We start from the raw sequence: 21,949 nt of genomic DNA on the forward strand, positions 1-21,949 counted from the left end.
CAAATGAACTCCACGAGGAACCAGAAAAAGCGAAAAAGAAAACTCGATTCACAATTAGGAGTGGAGTACACAAGTTCTCGGAGAAAAAAAAAATATTTAAGGGAGAATCTTTACCCCTCTTGTTTTTAAAGTATGTGTCATGAGGACATGACACAATTTAAGTGTGGGGGTAGAAGAAAATATTTTTATATGTGTAATGTTTTTCTTCCTTTTATTCTTTTTTCAAGTTATATATTTGATTTTTATGATTATTTTTTGAGTTTTTTTTTTTTTGTGTCTTTGCAGTTTTTTTCCTTCAGTTTTTATTTTTATTTTTTATATCTTCCCGTAGCCATTGAGGGTGAAGCAATGGAACCCTATAAGTCCAGTAAGAAGGAGTGAAAGTGCACTTGATTAATTGAGTTGGTTAATATCCATATCAATGTACAACTAGAGTACAAAATGATAGCCTCTGCAAAAACAATGTGACTTATATAGGAGTAACTCCATAGTGATTGGCATACCTGAATGACTGGTTAATCAACCGTATTTTGAACAATTTCATTATTGGCATAGGTAATTTTCTAGTTTATACTTGAGCTAGGCTCTGAAAGTTAACAGAGTTAACAAATGAACTTATTGCACACAGAACGTGTGTGGTTGCAGTTTCTTTCAAACTTTCTTCTGCAGTTGTATATTTGAAAGCCAAAAAGATTTTCACTTTATTTTAATATTGAATAATTTAATTTATTATATAAAAATATGCCTCTTGTAAAATGCTAATATATCAAAATAAAATTCTTATCATCCAATGTCAAATATATATTTTTTATATTTAACTCATAACTTCCTTGTTTGTGAGTTTATTTTTGTGAAGGAAAGAACTAATTGTTGACACCCGATTTTGTCCCGTCTTCCCCAAAATACTTATTCACATTTCTAGTATTTTCAGCCATTTAAGAAATAATTATTTATATTTTTACCATAATTATTAACTTTTATTAATACTGGCGTTTTGTTATCCTGTGTAGTCACTACTGTTATTATCTTTTATTTTATTATCGTTACTACTACCACTATTATCATTATTATTATTATTATTATTATTATTATTTTATTACCGGCATTATCATAATTTGCATTTTAATCATTTCAGCATTTTTACCACATTATGCACACGCATCGCACTTGTTTTCGCAAAATCAAATAGTAGCGTTGACTTTTAAAATATTATTACACGGCTACTACGAGTTAATATAATTTTATTTTTTATCTGGGCACTAATAAACACATACTTTTGTACGTTGGCACACGGAGGTCATTTATGCAAATTTAGAAGCCCAAAATAGCACAAGAAGAAAATATATTTTAGCCCATCCACCCAAATCAACTTATACTCTTTTGGGCCAATTCATAAAAAATCAGCCCATTACTTTAATACCCAAATCAACCAGCCCGTGTAAAATAGACCCAATCCGCGCCCATTACCCGTCTGACCCGACCCGCTTTCTTTTTCAAATGAACCACTAGGGTTCTATCCTTTTCCCTTCAGCGCCGCTTCCCTTTCTCTCCCTTCTCTCTTCTCTTCGTCCGTTCTCTCTCTTCCCTTCCTCTCCCCTCACCGCGTCTCCCCTTCGACGAAAATAGCAAATCACAGCCCCCCTTTCGCTCCCACAGTCACTGCATGGCTGATTTAGGAAGAAAAAATTAATGCTTCGTACCCCTTTGACGGAGTCAACGTTTAAATCAGGTCGTTTTTGTTTTCTTCTTCTTTTTTCGCGGCATTCGAACGTTTTAATGGTTTTTCGTCCGTTTGTGAAGCGAATCTTGCTTTATCAGTTCTCTTTTTATTTTCGGGTACAATGGGTTTTATGAGTATTGTCTCCTTCTTCGTTTTTTCTGATCAAGATCTGGCATCTTTAACGTTTGATTTTGAACGGGTGTTGACCTTAAATCCCGCCCAAATTTTTAAAACCCAGCAAAAAACCCTAGTTGATCCCTATAAATAGTCGTTTTGAGTCAGTTGAAGAGGGAGGTTTTTGAGCCGCCTTGAATTCCCAATCTTGGTTCTTTTTTAGCCGTAGGAATCCCTCCAGAAATCAAGTTTGAAACCCCCTAAAATAAGAGTTCTCTAGCTGCTTAAATCCCCTTTGAAAAGGTAGTTGATAATTTTCGAATATCGCCCTAAAATACTAAATCTCGTTTCGTTTTGCATCGGGTATTCGTTTGAATTCGAGCATACGCAAATTTGCCTTTCGAAGTGTTTCGAGGTAGATCGGAGACTCGAGGCCTCACTTCGCTGCACCCGAAGAAGGTATTACACCTTCCATTAGTTATTTTTTTTTAGTAAATGTTTGAGTGCTTAAACTACTTATGTGATTCGTTTGATCAGTTACGATTTAGTTCCTGTTTGTATTGGTTTTAGTTGTGTTATGCATGTTTGAGCTTAGATTAATCCTGTGTCTAGTTCTGTATGTTATTCAGTTCTATGTCGGGTATCAATTTGGATTGATCATGTGTTTTGTTAAGTTCACATTGCTTATTTGTTCTTCATTCGATTAGTTCCGTATATTAGTTCGTGGTTTGCTAATGATGTGTATGTGCTTACCTTCAGTTTGTTCCGTGATGGTTCATTTTATGTTTTGTTTTGATCAGCCATATGTATTCAGCTTATAGCAGTTTAAGTATAGTTTGTATGCTCAAAAATGATTGTTCACAGATTAGTCCAGGTCTGTAGCTACTTAGCTGTGCCATACATGTCCAGCTTTGGCTAGTTATGCATCAGATAAACCTGTGGTTTTACCTGGCTATGGTAACAACGTCTAGTCTAGGTTTATTATTATTCCACATACTAATTTAGCAGAAATCCTGTTGATACAAGTATGTATGCTTATTTAGATATTTTAGTAGTTTAATGTAAATGTTGTTTCAGTTTGATGTCTCGTTCATATTGGCTTAGCATAAGCATAGTTACCCTTTTGTGCCTCTTTAGTTTGTTGGTCTCAGTTTGACTTGAGCCTTGTTTTTTCATTTACATCATGGTAATCTAACTTGTAATATGGCAATCACTTTTCTTATTTTTGGTTAGAGTATGTTGTTAAGGTCAGCCGGTAATTAAGAAATGAGTTTAACATGTTGGACTAAGTCATAAACCTCTATTTTGAATCTCATTTATCTATGCTAGAAATGCCAGCCCTTTATCCATCTTCTTGCCTAATATGATGTGACTAAAGTCCCTGTTTGTTCTATGATAACTCTGATGAGTGTTTAGCATTAGCATGAGCTTGTCTGATCCACTTAGTTAAGTGTATTAGTTTAAGTTAAATATTAGCCTGTTTCCCTTTTGCCATTTTCAATTTGGTTGCTGTTGTAATCTATATATAGTCAAGATATTAGCATATAGTTTGGCTTTTAAAATGGTTTGGAGCTATTCTTTGAGATTTCAAACTGATGATGGTTTTAAAAGTGTAACGTTGGTTTCAATATAGTTTGTTTAAATTTCTAGTCTGTGGCTGTTTTCTTTTAAGAATCTATACTGCTTCTGTTAATATCAAGATCCGCCCTTAATTGGACTTTAAGATCCATGACCATGTGAATTAGTCTATTTGCTTCTATATGGTGCTCAGCTTGTAATCTATAAGTTCTGTTCTGTGTCTTTGTTTGGATTACTTCTATGTTCCTAGGCATGTGAGTCATTTGAAGCTGGCATGAACCTGTTGGTCATGATATCAGTGTGCTGCACTATCTGCTCTTACTTGTCCCCTCCATACCTGATTTTTCTGTGGCCTGGTATACTCCCAAGTATACATAGTATATAAACCTTATTCGTTGGTCGTATACTAATCCGTTTCTTTTCGTTTTATGCATGACCATCCCACACGGGCCCGAGGACTCGTTTTTCTTCCGCGCTCGGTGTTGGGCTAAAAGCCCAACATAATTTCCTCAAGTCATCTTCCAGCCTGGGCCGAGGCCCATATAACAGTAGCAGCCCACAACAATACAAAGAAATTACTGGGCATAAGCCCAATAGCAGCAGATCAGCGGCCCAAATGGGCCAAGCCCATTTTATTTATTTATTCCTCTATTCTTTTATGCATTTAATTTGTATCACGTGACTAACATTTTGTTTGTTTAGATAAACCTTAGTGAAATCAGTAGGTTTAGTGTTAGTAATGGGTAGTTAGTTTAAGGAAGACTAACAAATTTCATAAGTTTATTTCTCTTTTCACATTAATATTATTTATAATGTCTAATATTTATTTTATTGGGAATAATTGATTTGCAAAATGACGTGACTATATATTTTTTAGTAAAGGGAGTCATATTTTTGCTATCATAGACATTTCAAACGTCATATATATTTTATAAATAGCTTTTCAAATTTGGAGTCAATCACGCATCATCTTATTTAAGCATAGTTAATAAAAAAAAATAGCATTAGTATTTAAAATCATATCAATATTTATAAATTTATTTTAAATGGCACTTTGGAGTTTCCTTTTATGCAAATTATTATATTGTCTACAAATCTCTTTCTAAATGGCATTTTTATTTAAAGCCTAGCAACTTTTATAAGTTTTATTTTAAATGGCATTTAAAATCTTCTTTTTATGCAAATCATTATATTTTCTCTAAATCCTATTTTAAGCAATATTCTTATATTTTTCTTAAAAACCTTAGCAACACTTCTTAGCTCCTTTTCTTAAAATTTCAGGCATCTTATTTAGCTTTAATTAATTAACCTAAGTTTGATCGGATAACCGTAGTTAACGGATTCTAAAGGATGCCTAACCCCTTCCTTTTAGAATAATCTAGAACCCTTACCTAGAATTAAAATTAAGCAGACCATTAACGGAGGTTTAGTTAGGCTTTACCTTAGTTAATAAATTAGGTGCCCTAATTCACCTTAAAATCAATTAGGTGGCGACTCCTTAAAATAAGCAAAAAATAGGAATCTCCAATATGTTGTACTCTAATTTAACCCGTTTAAATGGGGTATAACACTAATATCTTCAATCCTTGGCAGGACTTTCTGAGATTGAGAAGCATTACGATCAAAAGCAAGAAGAATTTACAATCTTTATTCTCGAACTTGCCCTGAATGTCTTTTGAGGCGAAATCCTAGACAAAACTGATTTTTAGAAAATGAATTAGGCTTTCTTTGTTTACCTCAGTCTTTTCTAAATATCTCACCAATTAAAACAAAAAATCCCTAGCACCTGTTTGAAGCCTAAATATATTCGTTTTTTTTTCCACCTAAACCAGCACAAATTTAAATATGCAACTCCATGCTTATGATTTGAAAGTCCTTTTTTCATAAAATAAGTTTGGAGCTCGTTTTGAAAAAGAAACAGAATTAAAAAAAAAAATGAAAAAAAATGGTGGTGATTATGTACAAAACTCTAAGTATATCAAGAAAAAAAAGCATCAACTAGAAAATATGTGAAAAGTCTGTTCTGAAAAAAAAAAATTCTGCTCCAAAGCCAGAAAAAGGCAAGTCACTACAAATATAACCTTTACCCTATCAGCCTGAAGCCAACATTACAAGCCCAAAAAGTCCTAAATGATTTTAGAAGTCAGTGTTTGGTCTACATTAGTGGAGATAGACATAAAGGGCAAGCCAATGGACAAAAAGATGAAGAATATTAAATGCAGATGATCGTAAAATTATCAATTTCAAAGAAGTCCCGAAAAGAAAGAAGGTGAAGCTTTTGTCGAACAAAAATAAAAGCAAAAACAAAGTGAAGGTTTGATAAATATGGAAATTATAAAGTTTGGAAGCATGATAGATTTTATTTGATTAAATTTCCATTTTACGAGAGTAGCCATAATTTTAAAAAAAAAAAGTTTTCCTTCAAAATTCTTTCCTCGAGGATGAGCAAAAATTCAAGTGTGGGGGTATTTGATGGGTATAAATTATTCATGTAATTTCAATATAAAAATATAATATTTTAAAAATAAAACATGAATAATTTATATCATATTCTCGCACTTTTCTAACAAATCTTGCGTGTTAATACATGGAAAAAGAGAAGAAGAAGAACTAAAAGCCAAGAAAGGAGGATGCATCCGTGACAACTTCACCAAAGACTACACAAAGTCAAGAAAAACAAAGTTATGACAAATTCTCACCAAAATTTCATGATAAATTGCCATGCCAATTTCTCAAGATTGCATGATAATTTGCCAAGTCAATTTCTCATCAAGGAAATATTATTATATTGAATTTCTCTTGTAATGTCTCTCCAAGACTTCTAGGAATTTTTCTATAAATAGGCATATGTTTTGTAGAAGAAAAAGTTTTTTTTCTTCTACAGATGCAGATGAAGGGACAAAAAAATAGACATAAAGGGCAAGCCTATGGACAAAAAGATGAAGAATATTAAATGCAGATGATCGTAAAATTATCAATTTCGGCAGAAGTCCCGAAAAGAAAGAAGGTGAAGCTTTTGTCGAACAAAAATAAAAGCAAAAACAAAGTGAAGGTTTGATAAATATGGAAATTATAAAGTTTGGAAGCATGATAGATTTTATTTGATTAAATTTCCATTTTACGAGAGTAGCCATAATTTCAAAAAAAAAAAAAATTCCTTCAAAATTCTTTCCTCGAGGACGAGCAAAAATTCAAGTGTGGGGGTATTTGATGGGTATAAATTATTCATGTAATTTCAATATAAAAATATAATATTTTAAAAATAAAACATGAATAATTTATATCATATTCTCGCACTTTTCTAACAAATCTTGCAGAAAAAGAATACATGGAAAAAAAGAAGAAGCAAGAACTAAAAGCCAAGTAAAGAGGATGCATCCGTGACAACTTCACCAAAGACTACACAAAGTCAAGAGAAACAAAGTTATGACAAATTCTCACCAAAATTTCATGATAAATTGCCATGCCAATTTCTCAAGATTGCATGATAATTTGCCATGCCAATTTCTCATCAAGGAAATATTATTATATTGAATTTCTCTTGCAATGTCTCTCCAAGACTTCTAGCAATTTTCGGTGAGCTAGTGGGATTCAAGTATGAATTTGATTTTTCCTCGATCCGGACTTATTACCGTGATCAATTCACTACCAGTGCCCATGTGGCCCTATAAATAGGCATATGTTTTGTAGAAGAAAAAAAACCCAATCTTTGATCCTTTTTGCATCCAATAGTGAAGAGGACACAAGAACTAGTGTTGGTGTCTCTCTTGGCTCTTTCTTGTAATAAAAAAAAAATATTCTCTTAGTCTTTATTTGTATTTAGTTTTCTACTCCATAATGGAGTAAGTTTCCTTGGTTGGGATACTAGATGAATCTTAATGAAGCTATTATAATAAATATTTTTATTTTATTATCTTCTTATGTTGAGATTTTCTCTTTATCATCTTTATACACCAAGGTATTTGATATTAATTATATCTATTATTGGATATAATTATATTTCTTTACAAAAATCTTTATCTTGTTATTTTATCTCTTATTCGGGAGAAGAGAACGACTTAAACAAGTTTATTGATTTAAATGATCTTTATCCTATTTCTTTTAGTCCTAATTCTCGCGGAGGAATTAACTCAAATAAGTTATTGATTTAAATGATCTTTATCTTATTTCTTTCAGTCCTAATTCTCACGGAGGGATTGACTCAAATAAGTTTATTGATTTAACAAAAGCTAATCGAAAGAGGCTTTTGTTCACTTGGTGCACTCAACTAAGATAATTCTTGTTTGAATCCATTACTTTAATTGGTTAACTACACTAATCGAAAGAGGTGTTATTAATTAATTATTGTTTAATGTCACTAATTAATTGTCAATGAATTAATAGTATAAGCGAGAGTGGTGCTATTAACATATTGTCGTTATGTGAAGTGATTGTATTAGAAATAAGCAATCATTCTTTAAACGGAGAAATAAGTAATAAACTTTTGATTTTATTATAATAATTTTATCTTGCCGATTCAAAATATCCCAACCTCTATCTTTTATTAGAAAAATCCAAAAATATTTCTTATTTTATTATTATAATTTTCAATACTTTTGAACAACTCTCTTTTCATCAGTTTGATCCTCTCAAATAGTAACAAAAATAATACAAATCTGTAGCCTAGGTGGTTCCAATCTCTGTGGGACGATATCTTAAACTTTACTATAATTTGACAGAGTACGAGCAGAAAATACCTATGCACATTGGTCTCGTCAAGAACTATTATAAATTCCGTGTTTATCATCTCCCATTTTCAAACAGGAATATCAATATTCAGGGCCAACCACCAGGCCTCTGGTGCTCGGCTTTCACTTGCTGACAATTGGGACACTTAGCTACAAAATCTGATACATTCTTCTTCATATCATTCCATCAATAAATTTCCTTAAGGTCATGATACATCTTCGTAGAACCTGGGTGGATGGAATACCTGGAATTGTGAGCTTCTAACATAATTCATTCTCTAAGCTCATCAACATTTGGAACACATAGCCTGCCTTTGTACCTCAAGGTACCATCATCTCCCCTTTGTTCGAAAGCCGTTTTCTTATGTTTGTGAATCCCCCCTTTCAGCTGCAATAAGTAGGGATCACTAAACTGTTTCTCCTTCACTTCGGCCACTAGGGAGGAATAAGCTCTGTTCTTAACAACAACTCCACCATCTTTGGAGTCCAAGAGTCGAACTCCTAGGTTAGCTAAGTGGTGCACTTCCTTGGTCATAATTCTCTTATCTGCCTAAATGTGAGCTAAACTTCCCATAAAACGCCGACTAAGAGCATCGGCTACAACATTCGCGTTCTCTGAATGATAGAGAATATCCACATCATAGTCTTTAAGCAATTCGAGCCACCTCCTCTGCCTGAGGTTCAACTCTCTTTGCTTGAAAACATACTGCAGGCTTTTATGATCGGTGAAAATATCAACACACTCCATACAAATAATGACGTCATTTACTAAGTGCAAAAACCACAGTTGTCAATTCCAAGTCATGAGTCGGATAATTCTTTTCTAGCCATAAGCTGACGGGATGCATAAGCTACAACCTTACCATACTGTATTAAGACACATCCAAGACCGATTCCCGAAGCATCACAATAAACTACGAACTCTTTGGTTCCCTCTCGTAGTGTCAGAACTGGAGCAGAAGTCAACCTTTTTTTCAACTCTTCGAAGCTTTGCTTACACGCATCTGACCATTGAAATTTGACCTTTTTCTGTGTTAAATTAGTCAATGGAGCTGAGATAGAGGAAAATCCCTCTACAAAATGTCTGTAATAGCCTGCCAGACCCAAGAAACTTCTTATATCTGAAACTGGGGTGGGTCTGGGCTAATTCTTTACGGCATCAATCTTACGAGAATTAACTTTCACACCTTCACCTGAAATCACGTGGCCCAGAAACGCCACTGACTTGAGCCAAAATTCACACTTGAAATTTTTTGCATACAACTCACGATCCTGAAGCATTTGCAACACTATTCTGAGATGTTCTGCATATTCAATATCACTATGGGAATACACTAAAATATCATCAATAAACACAATGACGAATAAATCAAGATGCATCTTGAAGACCCTATTCATAAGGTCCATGAAAGCAGCTGGTGCATTTATCAACCCAAATGACATGACAAGAAACTCGAAATGACCACAATGAGTTCTGAAAGTTGTCTTCTGAATATCAACTTCCTTAACCTTTAACAGATGGTATCCTTATCTGAGGTCAATCTTGGAATAATACTGGACACCCTAAATTTGGTCAAATAAATCATCTATTCTGGGAAGAGGGTATCTGTTCTTAATGGTGACTTTGTTCAACTAGCAGTAGTCAATACACATGCATAAGGAACCATATTTCTTTCAGATAAACAAAACTGGCACACCCCAAGGTGAGACACTTGGCCTAATAAATCCCTTGTCAAGAAAATCTTTTAACTGGGCTTTTAACTCTTTTAACTCTGCTGGAGCCATTCTGTATGGCGGAATGGATATCGGCTCAGTGTTTAAAGTAGATCAATTCCAAAGTCTATCTCCCTGTCGGGAGGAACTCTAGGAAGATCTTCTGGAAAGACTTCTAGAAACTCATTAACAGCCTATACGGACCGGAGAGTTGGGGTCTGGGTATCTGTATCCCTGACTCGAACTAAGTGATAGATATACCCATTGGAAATTATTTTTCTGGCTTTAAGATAGAAAATAAATCTACCCCTGGGTACTACTGAATTACCTTTCCATTCTATAACTGGTTCATTAAGAAATTCAAATCTTACTATTTTGGTTCTTCAACCCACTGTGTTTTAACATGAATCTAACCAATCCATACCCATGATTACATCAAAGCCTACCATTTCCAACTCTGCTAAGTCGGCCATGGTTATGCAGTGATAGACTAAAATTGGCCAACCCCTATAAATACGTCTAGCTATAACTGAATATCCAACTGGAGTGGACACTTCAAAGGGTTCATGTAACTTTTATAATTCTATCCCAAATTTCTTAGCAATAAATGGGGTTACATAAGATAGGGTGGATCCTGGGTCAATAAGGGTATAAACGTCGAAGTGAAAACTGTTAGTGTACCTGTGACAACATCCGCACATGCCTCGGTATCCTGACGACCTGCTAAAGCATACAAGCGGTTTCGACCTTCGCCTGCATTGCCAGACTTAGCTGCACCATGGCTTGACTAGGCTTTAGAATTTCGAGGAGCTGCTGAATTAGTGGACTGAATCACGCTATCATCGGTACCCTGTCCCGCTAATGGACAGTCCCTCTGAAAATAGCCTCGCTGGCCACACCAATGGCATATATCCATACCCATGCGACACTCCCCTGGGTGTCTCTTACCACACTTGCTGCAGATTGGATTATCATAAGTCTTCTTACCGACACTAGCCTGAGAATAAGGGTAAGTTGGCCTCAAAATTCTGTCTCTTCTGATCATTTTTTAACTTTGGGGCTGAGGCACTGGCTGCAGATGGAGCTAGTCCTGATGATATGTTCTTGAAGAATTTCCTGCCTCCACCTCCCCCATAACTGAAGTTACCTGTAGACTTAGCTCTTTTATTAAACTCTCTGTGTTTCTCTTTCTGAAGAGCTTCTTCCTCTTTCATTTTGTCCTCAATACCCTGAACAAAAGTGATCATCTTGGTGATAGTCATCGTCCCATTCTGAGCAGCAATATTTGCATCACCATGTAAGTGGGGGTATAAGGCCCAACACAAATCGCCTAACTAAGGCCCTCATATCAGAGACCATATACTGTGCATACTTAGCTAAGGAAACAAACTTGAGATAATACTCATTCACACTCATACCATTCTGCCTAAGTCTCAAATTCGTAGGCCTTCCCCTTTCTGACCTCAATCGGCTGGAAGTGGTCAATGAAATCATCTACAAACTCATCCTAAGTTGTTGGGGATGCATCTTCCCCGCGAGATCGTTCCAACGTCTCATACCAAATATGAGCAACATCCTGCAACTAATAAGCTCCCAACTCTGCTGCCTCTGTCTCGATAGCATGCATAACACGAAAGACTTTCAGAAGCCCATAGATGAAGTTTTGCGGATCCTCCGCCTTAAGAGACCCTGTGAACACTGGAGGCTTCATATTCAGGAATTCCTTGGTCCTAGAATTGTCCGGCTCTCCACTAGAACCTGTGCTAGGAGTCGTTTCCTGATGTTGAGCCTAGTTAGCAACAATTTCGGTGAGCAGCTGGATAGCTCCCTAACATCCATGTTAGTAGCACTGGGCTACGGAGTAACTGTAGGATGGACCTCCACAAGCCCTTCTGTACCTGGGGTTTCATTCGGGGGCACTGCATCTGGTGCAAGCCCCTGAGCCTCGGTGTGAACTTTCTGAGTCTGAGAGTCCTTAGCAGTAGCCCTTTGGCTAGTAGTTGACGTCCTTCTGGAGTACTTGCTTTTCACATGCATTGTTTGAAATACGTAATACGCATGAGTTAGAAGGATTCCTGAAAGCATAGTTCTAACTGCACGAGCTAGAGTATGAATGAAGTGAGACAATCCTAGATGTCTTCATGGTCAACTTTTTATATGTATGGGCGCCACACACACATAAAAGTGACCCCACCGAACACTGTTTCATAGACTCCCTAAGACACTTGAACCTAGGCTCTGATACCAAGCTTTGTCACTCCCCGAACCATGGCCTGGGCGTAACACGACACTCTATGCCTTGCTACATGTGACCGAGCGAAGCACATGGCTTGCTGAATCAACATAGGGCATGTATTGATACGGAATATAATATAACATGCATGGTGAGAATGAAGCATAAGTTAAGTAATCAAAGTTTGAAATTAAATGATAAATACTGAGCCAATACTAGCTATACGACTCTGAATATCTGACATGACTTAACTAAACTAGTCTTGTCTATGAAGCCTCTGACATGAGTCTGACTGCTAAACTATTTACTGGGACAAGGCCCCCGGTATAGCATTACTGCATAACTGACAATAAATAAATAAAGATAAAACCCGAATGAGATAGGGCTCACTAATAGCTGGTACGTGCGAAGTCCTAACCAGCTGATCCGTCGTCCTATAAATCTGCATCATGAAATATAAGCCCCAGGCAAATAAAAGGGGACGTCAGTACATTCGAATTGTATTGGTATGTAAAGCAACTGAATGAAATAAGCATGACACATGAAATAGAAGAACTGAAACTAAAACTAAATATATATAAGCCGAGCATATAATACGAGTATATATATATAACATGAGTAAAACATTTTACGTGGGAGAGCCTTAGTATAACCGACATGGAACCACCACGTGAGCACGTGGCGTCTGATCTTTGCCCCATCAGCTAAGTCATCTCATACCTTGCCGGGGTACAAGACATGAACATGACATGAATGGATCCAATAACCCGCAATGGGTAAACATGAAGGAATCGTCCTAATTGGGTTGAGCGATCCTTATCCTACACTGGCATACGTAGTTTCAGGTATTAAACCTTCTCGGTAGTCTGTACAACTCCCAAAACATGAACATGGATATAATTGTCTTAATAGCCCATGACTTATATAAACATGATTCGTGATTGTATTGTAACATAAAGATAGATATGTAGTACATAACTTGTATGAAAACATGGAAGCATGTAGAAGTTCATGAAAATAAACATAAAAGTTCATATCTTGTATTTAAGAACCCATGGAATGCAAAATATGGGTTTTCATGAATTACAAACAGATTCTCAATAACTGGAATGGAATATTAAGAACACAATAACGAATTAATCATACAAACATGGTATATCATAGTACAGGTACTTAGGGTTATCATGAACTCGTCTAGAACCTTAGTTTTAGTAAACTTTCGTATAATCATGGAAGAACGTGGCGTGGAGAAGGACAATGATGTTTCCACACGTGGATAGAAACCCTACATACCTGTTAATGCTCCAAAACTTATAACTAATGGTCTGAACTTGGAGAAGAATCCAAAAGCCTTAATCATGAATCCCTTAGATGAGTTTTCTTGAAAACCCTAGGTTAGGAACAGTGGATTCTTGTTTAGAAATCATGGACACGTGTTAGAATTCACTTGAAAGGCTTGGAATAGGCTTACCTTAGTGTATCTTGATGGTAGGAGGAGAAAAACTTCATGCTAGGGCTTGAGAATATGAAAAGTGGAATTAAAAACTGAAGTCCCGAATTTATACTATTTGCTGAAGCGGGGAAAGTACGGGCACAATGTACGCCCGTACAATATTTTACGTCCCATACAATCTGGGCGTACCTCATGTGTCAAATTTCAGAAACCATGATTTTTATTCTGTGAGGTACGTGATGAAGTACAGCCCGTACTTTAAAGTACATCCCGTATAAATTGTACTGCCAAGAAGTACGGCCCGTACAATAATGTACGACCCGTATATTCAGGCCGTACTTGGAATGCCAAATTCCAGTGATTCTGTTTTCTCTCATGGGAGGTACGTCCAAGGAGTACGTGCCGTACATAAATGTACGGGCCGTACATATTGACGTAAAATGTACTTTTACCGTTCCAAGGCCAACCACTTCCCGTCTTAGTTTCTAAGTCTCGAATCATGAGCGTAATTTAATTAGGAGGTATGAGGTGTTACAATTTTAGGCTCATATTTATTTATTTTTTAAAAAGGCTCATATTTATTCTTGAACCGTTAATTCCCCTTGTCCCTGCCTTTATAGGCTATACGACGCCTGTGTTAATATTATTTTCTCCCAATTTTAATCTAAGTGACAATGTCAGTGTTTCTTTGAACTTCTATTGTAAATTGATTTGAATTCATCAATCATCAATACCTTGAGAACAACTTGAGTTTCACAGGGGATAATGATAGTTATGTCAAGAGCACTGGGAATCACTGCAAAGAAACAAAATAGAAAATTGGAACTCACAGTACTCAATTTTTGCGCGGGTTTATTTTGTAAATTGGGTTGGTTTAGCGAGTCGGATTTCATTTGACTAGACTTAAATCGGAAGAAAAATAATATCAATATAAGAAATAAAAGTGGGAACAAAGGAAATTAACGGTCCAGAGTAATATGAGTCCAAGTTGAATGATAAAGATCATATATTTAAAAAGTATAACGAAAGACAAAATATAATTTTTTTTCTCAGAATACATAGTCAAGTTATAATTACCCTCGAATATTGTATGTCGACGAATATTTAAAACGAAAGCAAAAGAAGTGTAATGTGGTGTTTAGGTGTTGTCGTGACAAAGAAGGAGCCTCCTTTAAGAGCATACACGTAGAAAGTTGAGAGCATCGTGTGTTTGTCTGCATGTCACTTCATGGAGTCCTATCTTTTTCTTTCTTTATTTTTCTTAAATTCATTATATATTATTATGACTCTCCACCACTCCTTTATTTCTTCAAAGCTTCTCAAACTCTTATTTCCTCTTTCATGTTTATGTGAGTTTTGGAATTTATTTCTGTCGGAAAAAAATTCAACAAGAAAAACACAACTCAAAGTAGTTTTAGGTAGACAAGGTATGTATTCCTATTTTCTTTTGTCTATGGAAAATTAAACTTTCTCTTTTCTTAGAATTCTAATCCTTTTCTCTTTTAGTATTAAAAGTTTTTTTTAAAGGTGTCTTGACCTCGGATATTTGGACTTGGGTTTGGCGTTTGGGGATGGATGGGAGGAGTTTTGCAACTTAAAAAAAAATATATATGATACATGAATTTGAACAAATATTTGATTATTAGTAGGTCACATGAACGATATTTGAAAAAGTTGAGGTTGAAAAATGGTGTTAGAAGTGAAGTTGTGTTTGGATTTTTATTTTATTTGACAAAAAAAGGTTAAACAAATATTGATGTTTTGTGAATGAATAACATTTCATTTGTAAAACGGATCAAATTTAAATGGTCCCTTAATTATATCTCGTTTCTAAGATCTCATGATTTAAGAATATTATTTTTAGCCTTTACATTTATTTTATTTGAAAATTAATGAATATGTGATTTAGATAGAAGAATAATTTATGTTATGGTCCTGAATTATTTGTGAAAATATTGATTCATGATTTTTTAATAATTATTTGTTGGATGAAATACATAAATTAGTGATATAGCTGGATAGTACTTAGTGATGATGTTTATAAGTGGTAGCTGTTTGTGGTTGTGCATGGGTGGGCTAAGAGGTGATGTTGGGGCGGTAGTAAAGGTGACTGTCAGTGACGGTTCACTACTAAAAAAATCACTATTTTTCCACTGAAAAATGTTCGTGCCTATTCCCATTGAATGTCGGAAGGAAATTTTTAAAAAATTTCAATGTTTCACTAAAAAATGTTTAGTGTCTATTCCCTGTCGGTAGGAAAAATCTAAATAGTAATTTTTCACACAAAAAATTATCAAGTTTCCCAATGTTTAAATGAGAATCCGCTTTTCATGCATTTTCTCGATGAGCTGGTTCATTGTCCCAGTGAACTGGTTCGTGGGAATGAGATGAGAAAATCATGTTTTATAGCATAAATTTTTTACTGAGACTAAAAAATGTTGTAGTGGTTGGAGGGTGGAGATGGTAATTGCACGATATAAGTTGGTGAGAACGATTGATGGTAGTGGTTGGTGGTACATGTGTTTAATGGTAGTGACAATCAATAGTAGAGGTTATTAGTTAGTGGTGGTGGCTATGATATTGGAGGTGATTGATGGTGATGGCTAGTCACTTGTGGTTGTAGTTAGTGCTAATTGTTAGCCACAGTGGTTTACGCCAGCTGGCGATGTTGGCTGACAATGAAAGTAATTGGTTGTAGAGGCTGGGTGATAGCTGTGTGATGACTGATATAGTTATGATAAAATGTCACTTTAGTAAGAATTGTTGAGTAGACAAACATAATGATTTTAATACTAGTAATATGAATGAATTTGAGATCTATCTTACAATTGATTTGTTGATTAATTAAAAGAAAATTGTTTATTAATTTTGTTTTTGTGTCAATGCAGGAGGCAGAGAGAATTGTAGAACTAGAAGATGCATGTACTAGTGATATCGTTGCCTTTGGCTATATTGGTATTGATCATACTAGCCATTATTTGTTACCTCTTTGGAAGAAGAAGGGGTCGATGGTGATTAATTAATTATTCAAAATGCTTTATTATGGCTCCTCCAAGCTCTTGTTGGATACAGGCTAAAAGAAAAAGTAAGAATGAATGGAACCCTTTATTTAAAGAGTATAGTCTATCCTAGAGAGCTTCCTTTATATTTTCTTGTACCCTGTTTCTTGATTTTGTATTCGTAAGAGTGAAACTATACTTTGTATTGTATATTGTGGTGTCTCGCAGAATGCGTACATACTAGATTGTTGAATCTTGTTGAACCAGTAAGATACTTAACACGATAATTTCAATATCATGTTTGGACACAAAATTATAAGAGATTAATATGATAGAACGGCGTATCTATTTGAGCCATAATGAATAGCAAAATGGACTGGAAAAGTTTCAAGAAATTCAATCTATTTGGCGTGCCGTTTGTTCAATTTTTCTTGGGCCTTAAGACACTTAGGTCTTCCTCCCTACTACCCTTCTATGTAAGACGGCGTCAATGGGAGAGCAATCTCACACCTATTTTTTTTTTTTTTATCTCTAAAGTGATAACACAGAAGAGTCAAGAGGTGCCTTATATGTAGGGTTAGAGGAGGAACCTAGCTGCAATGTTGAAATCCTAATGGCATTCATTGTGGGCCTTATTGGATTAAGCATACACTCACCGCCTTATTAGACCCACCAGCACATAAAGTGCACGACCTAATACCAATTATCACACTATAATTGGACACACATTTATGGACTACCATATAATCCGAAATAGTTAAAATATAAAGAAAATGTTTTAAATAATGTAAGCCCATTTTTTAACATTCACGAGGACTCCCCAGGGAGTCACTCATCCTAGTAGTACTCTCCCTCAAGCACGCTTAATTTCGGAGTTTTGATGGAATCCGGTGCGCTAGTGCTGGTATGATCGCATCCAAAATATAGAGCAACTAACGTTGCAAATCATTGCACATCTGAATTACCTCTTGGGTGAACTAGTTTCACCTCAAGATAGCATGATGTGACTAATCAATAATGTGAACAATAATGATGCTCATCATAACACAACCTATGAAAGTAATGCACATTTTATTTCATAAAATAAAAAATTCACAATAACAAATTATTACAGACTCCCACTAACTCAAAGAATCAAAAGACTCTAACACACCCATATTAGTTATATGACGTTTAAAGTTAATGGGTCTGAGACTCTTAGTTAGTGGATCAGCTAGCATTGCGTCTGTCCTAATATTTTGTATAACAATGTCTCCTTGCCTTACCAAATCCCTGACTCTCAAGAACTTAATTTGCATGTGTTTGGTGCCACTACTCAGTTTATTATTTTTGGAAAAGAATACAGCTACACTGTTGTCACAAAACATCACAATGGGTCTCTGAATCAAGTCGACAACTTTGAGTTCTCCAATAAAACTTCGAAGCCAAACAGCTTGCATAGACACACAATAACAAGCTACGAACTCAGCATACATCGTAGAAGATGTGACCAACGTCTACTTAACGCTTTTCCAAGATATGGCACCACCAGCAAGTGTGAAAACGTAACCAGAAGTGGATTTATGATCATCTGTGCACCCGTCAAAATCAGCGTCTGAATAACCAACAACTTCAAGACTGTGAACCTTTCGATATATCAACATGTGGTCTTTAATCTTCGGAAGATATCTCATGACCTTCTTGGCTGCAACCCAATGGTCATGACCAGGATCAGATAAGTACCTACCAAGGACATTCACAGCAAAAACTATGTCAGGTCTAGTACACACTTGTGCATACATCAAACTGCCCACTGCACTAGCATAAGGAATGTCTGCCAGCTTTTCTCTCCAATTCATTTTTGGGGCATTACACCTTGCTTAATTTATCTCCTTTAACTACTGGTATATCGTTAGCCTTACAAGATTGCATATTAAATCTGGAAAGAACCCGATCAACATAAGACTTCTGAGATGACCCAAGAATATTGCGAGATTTGTCATGAATAATCTCTATGCCGAGTACAAAAGAAGCTTCCCCAAGATCTTTCAACTCAAAATTTCTTGATAAGAATTTTTTGGTTTCATATAGCAATCCGTGATCACTACTAGTGAGCAGAATGTCATCCACGTACAGTACAAGAAAAATGAATCTGGTCCCACTGATTTTCAGATAGACGCATTCATCAAATTTATTTTTCACGAAACCAAACGATGACACAACACTATCAAACTTGAGATACCATTGACGAGAAGCTTGCTTCAAGCCATAAATAAACTTATTCAATTTGCACACTAGGTGCTCCGTTCCACTTTCAACGAAACCCTCAGGTTGTTTCATGTAAATTTCCTAAGTTAAGTTTCCATTGAGAAAATGGAATTATTGGTTAAGTTACTATGCTTGTAGATTCTAAGAAGAGTAGTGTGGCAGAGAGACGTAATCGCACTTTGATAGATATGAAAAAGAAGTATGATAAGTCGGATCAATATGCCCGAATTTCTGTGGGGCGAGGCCATAAAAACTGCTGCTTATATTCTAAATCGGGTTCCGAGTAAGGTTGTTTCTAAAACACCATTTGAATTGTGGACTGGCAGAAACCAAGTCTGAATCATTTTCGGGGTTGGGGTTGTCCTGTGGTAGCTAAAATCTTTGATCCGCTGCTGAAGAAGACTGATCTAAGGACTGTTCGTTGTTATTTCATGGGATATCCAGACCATTCCAAAGGCTATTGGTTCTATTGCCCCTCTCGGCGAACTAGAATTTTTGAATCTCGTACGGCTAAATTTTCGGAGTTAGACTTTCTTTGAAAGAAATAATTCTCGGTCTAATGAGCCAGGGGGAGCAGTAGTAGTGCACATGATCTTGCTCCCATGGCGGTAGAAAAAAGGAATGTTCAAGCTGATAAAACACTTTTTGAAGTTTCAAAGATTCGACTTCGAAGATCACAAAGATATAGGAGGTCCGCTATTTCTAGTGATTATCAAGTATATCTTGGTGAAGCTGATTATGATATTGGTCAAATTGAGGATCCGGTGACTTTTAAACAAGCTGTTAACAGTCATGAATCAGATAAATGGCTAGATGCCATGAATGATGAAATGAAATCCATGTATGATAATGGTGTTTGGGAGATATTTGAGTTGCCTCAAGGTAACAAACCGATCAGTTGTATATGGGTTTATAAAATAAAGAAAGACAGTCATGGAAATATTGAAAGATTTAAAGCCCATTTGGTAACAAAGGGCTTTACTAAGAAAGAAGGCATTGATTACAATGAGACTTTTTCACCCATGTCTACTAAAGATGCTTTCAGAATTATCATGGCACTGGTGGCTCATTTTGACCTCGAGCTCTACCAGATGGATGTCAAGATAGCTTTTCTCAATGGATATGGTTATTGTAAAAGATGCACCGGCAGAACCAACTGAGGAAAGTAATGACAAAGAGAAAAATGAATATGCTAAATGGGAAAGATACAACAGGTTGTGCTTAAAGGCCTTAAAGAGGTCAATTGTTGAGCATTTACTGGGGTCTCTACCAGAAACAGATAGCGCAAGGATTTTTTCAGGTCGTGGGTAGTGTTTTCAAGTTTTCAATAATGCTAAATCCTCAAGATTGATAGGTGAGCTAAGGAATTTAAAGTATGATGAAATAGTGAGCGTCCATCAGTTTATTTTGAGAATGGTCTCTATGCAGAATAAGTTGAACTTAGATATGACTCTTCCTAATAGTTTCATTGTTCATAAAGCTTTTTCACAGCTTTCGTCACAATTTAGTCAGATGAGGATTGCTTATAATATAATCAACCAGTCATGGACTATTAATGAGCTCATTACTAAATGTGATGCCGAGGAAGCAAAAGTGAAAAGAGAAAAGGTGGCGGCCACTAATGAAAAGATAGAATATGCTAACATGGTTTCTCAGGCAAAATTTTCAACTAACAAGTTCAAAGGAAAGAAAAAGTGGCAAGGTCCTAAAAAGACTCAGGCTTTCAAAGGAAATGGTAAAAGTGCAAAACCTAACAGTAATGGAAATCAAAAAGGTGTTGATGGAAAATGCCATTTTTGTGATAAGAAGGGTCACAAGAGGAAAACGCCATTTTTGTGATAAGAAGGGTCACAAGATAGCAGACTTCTTCAAGTTTAAGGTTTACAAAGAGAAGCAAAAGCTTTGATACCACATGTAAGATATTTAACACGATAATTCCAATATCAAACATGATAATAGGACACAAAATTATAATAGATTAGTAGGATAGAACGGTGTACCTGTTTAAGCCATAATGAACAACAAAACGAACTAGGTTTTCTCCCTATTACCCTTTTCGTTAAGGCGGCGTCAATGGGACAATAACCTTACACCTATTTTTTGTATCTCTAAAGCAATAACACAGAAGAGCCAAGAGGTGTCTTATATAGGGTTAGAGGAGGAGACCTAGCTGCAATATTGAAATCCTAATGGGCCCACCCATTATGGGCCTTATTGGATTAAGCCTAAACTCACTGTCTTACTAGATCCGCCAGCACATAAAGTGCAGGACCCAATACCAATTATCACACTATAATTGGGCACACATTTATGGACTATCAAACAACCCGGAAAAGTTAAATATAAAGAAAATATTTTAAATAATGTAAGCCCATTTTCTAACAGAACCTCCTTGACGTAACGAAAGATTAAATTTTGTGATAAAGCAGGTTCAGATATTTCTTAATTAGATCATAAATTCAAATCTTAAGTGTGACATTCTTGTAATTTGTAGCAACTCATGTGCATAAGTGTGAATTGAAATAGCAAACTTGATTGATATCGATTTCTAAGTTCTTGTGATCGTGGTGAGATGAATTTAGTGAATTTTACAGAAGTGTTTATTTTTCGATTTGGGAATATGTTACTGTTGAATAGAAGCAACAGACTTAGATAAAAGAAAGGCAAAAAGCTTTTTTCTATTACATATCTCATTGTTCTGATATAAATGTATTTGTATATAGAAAAGAGAAAACCTAGAATTCTATTTTAGGCAATACACATATAAGAGGCAACAAAGGAATATTCCTGTAATAAAATCTCCTAGAATTAAGATCTCTAATCAAGGGATTTGAATCAATCTCTCATTGTCAATACCCCTCCTCAAGTTGGTGCATAGATATCTATCATGCCCAACTTGTCAATCACTTCATGGAATATTTTTCCTGGTACTGCCTTTGTGAGGATATCTTTAAGTTGGTTCATAGACTTTACATATAGAAACTAGATGATCTTCTAATCAAGTTTTTCTCTAATGAAATGACGATCCACTTCAACATGCTTAGTGCGATCATGTTGTACTGGATTTTGTGCTATTTGAATTGCAGATTTATTATCACAAAACAACTTTATAAGTCGTAACTTGCAACTCTAAAATCATCCAGAACTCTTTAGATCCATAATAGC

At 35.5% G+C, this 21,949-nt stretch overlaps 1 protein-coding gene and 1 long non-coding RNA gene across 2 annotated transcripts; one reads left to right on the plus strand and one right to left on the minus strand.

Moving 5' to 3' along the window:
- Positions 1-14,677: 14,677 nt before the first annotated feature.
- LOC132057304 (uncharacterized) lies at positions 14,678-16,623 on the plus strand. Its single transcript, XR_009415126.1, has 2 exons — positions 14,678-14,965; positions 16,427-16,623. It is a non-coding gene; the product is annotated as an uncharacterized LOC132057304 (long non-coding RNA).
- Positions 16,624-18,033: 1,410 nt separating this feature from the next.
- LOC132058000 (secreted RxLR effector protein 161-like) lies at positions 18,034-18,375 on the minus strand. Its single transcript, XM_059450571.1, has one exon. The coding sequence runs from the start codon at positions 18,373-18,375 to the stop codon at positions 18,034-18,036; it is 342 nt and encodes a 113-aa protein (XP_059306554.1).
- Positions 18,376-21,949: the final 3,574 nt, after the last annotated feature.

This window comes from Lycium ferocissimum, chromosome 5, assembly GCF_029784015.1.
Source record: "Lycium ferocissimum isolate CSIRO_LF1 chromosome 5, AGI_CSIRO_Lferr_CH_V1, whole genome shotgun sequence".
In the NCBI taxonomy this organism is placed as follows: domain Eukaryota; kingdom Viridiplantae; phylum Streptophyta; class Magnoliopsida; order Solanales; family Solanaceae; genus Lycium; species Lycium ferocissimum.

Bases quoted from the DNA above. Each gene is read 5' to 3' on its own strand.
- LOC132058000 (XM_059450571.1), bottom strand. From the start codon at position 18,375: ATGAATTGGAGAGAAAAGCTGGCAGACATTCCTTATGCTAGTGCAGTG.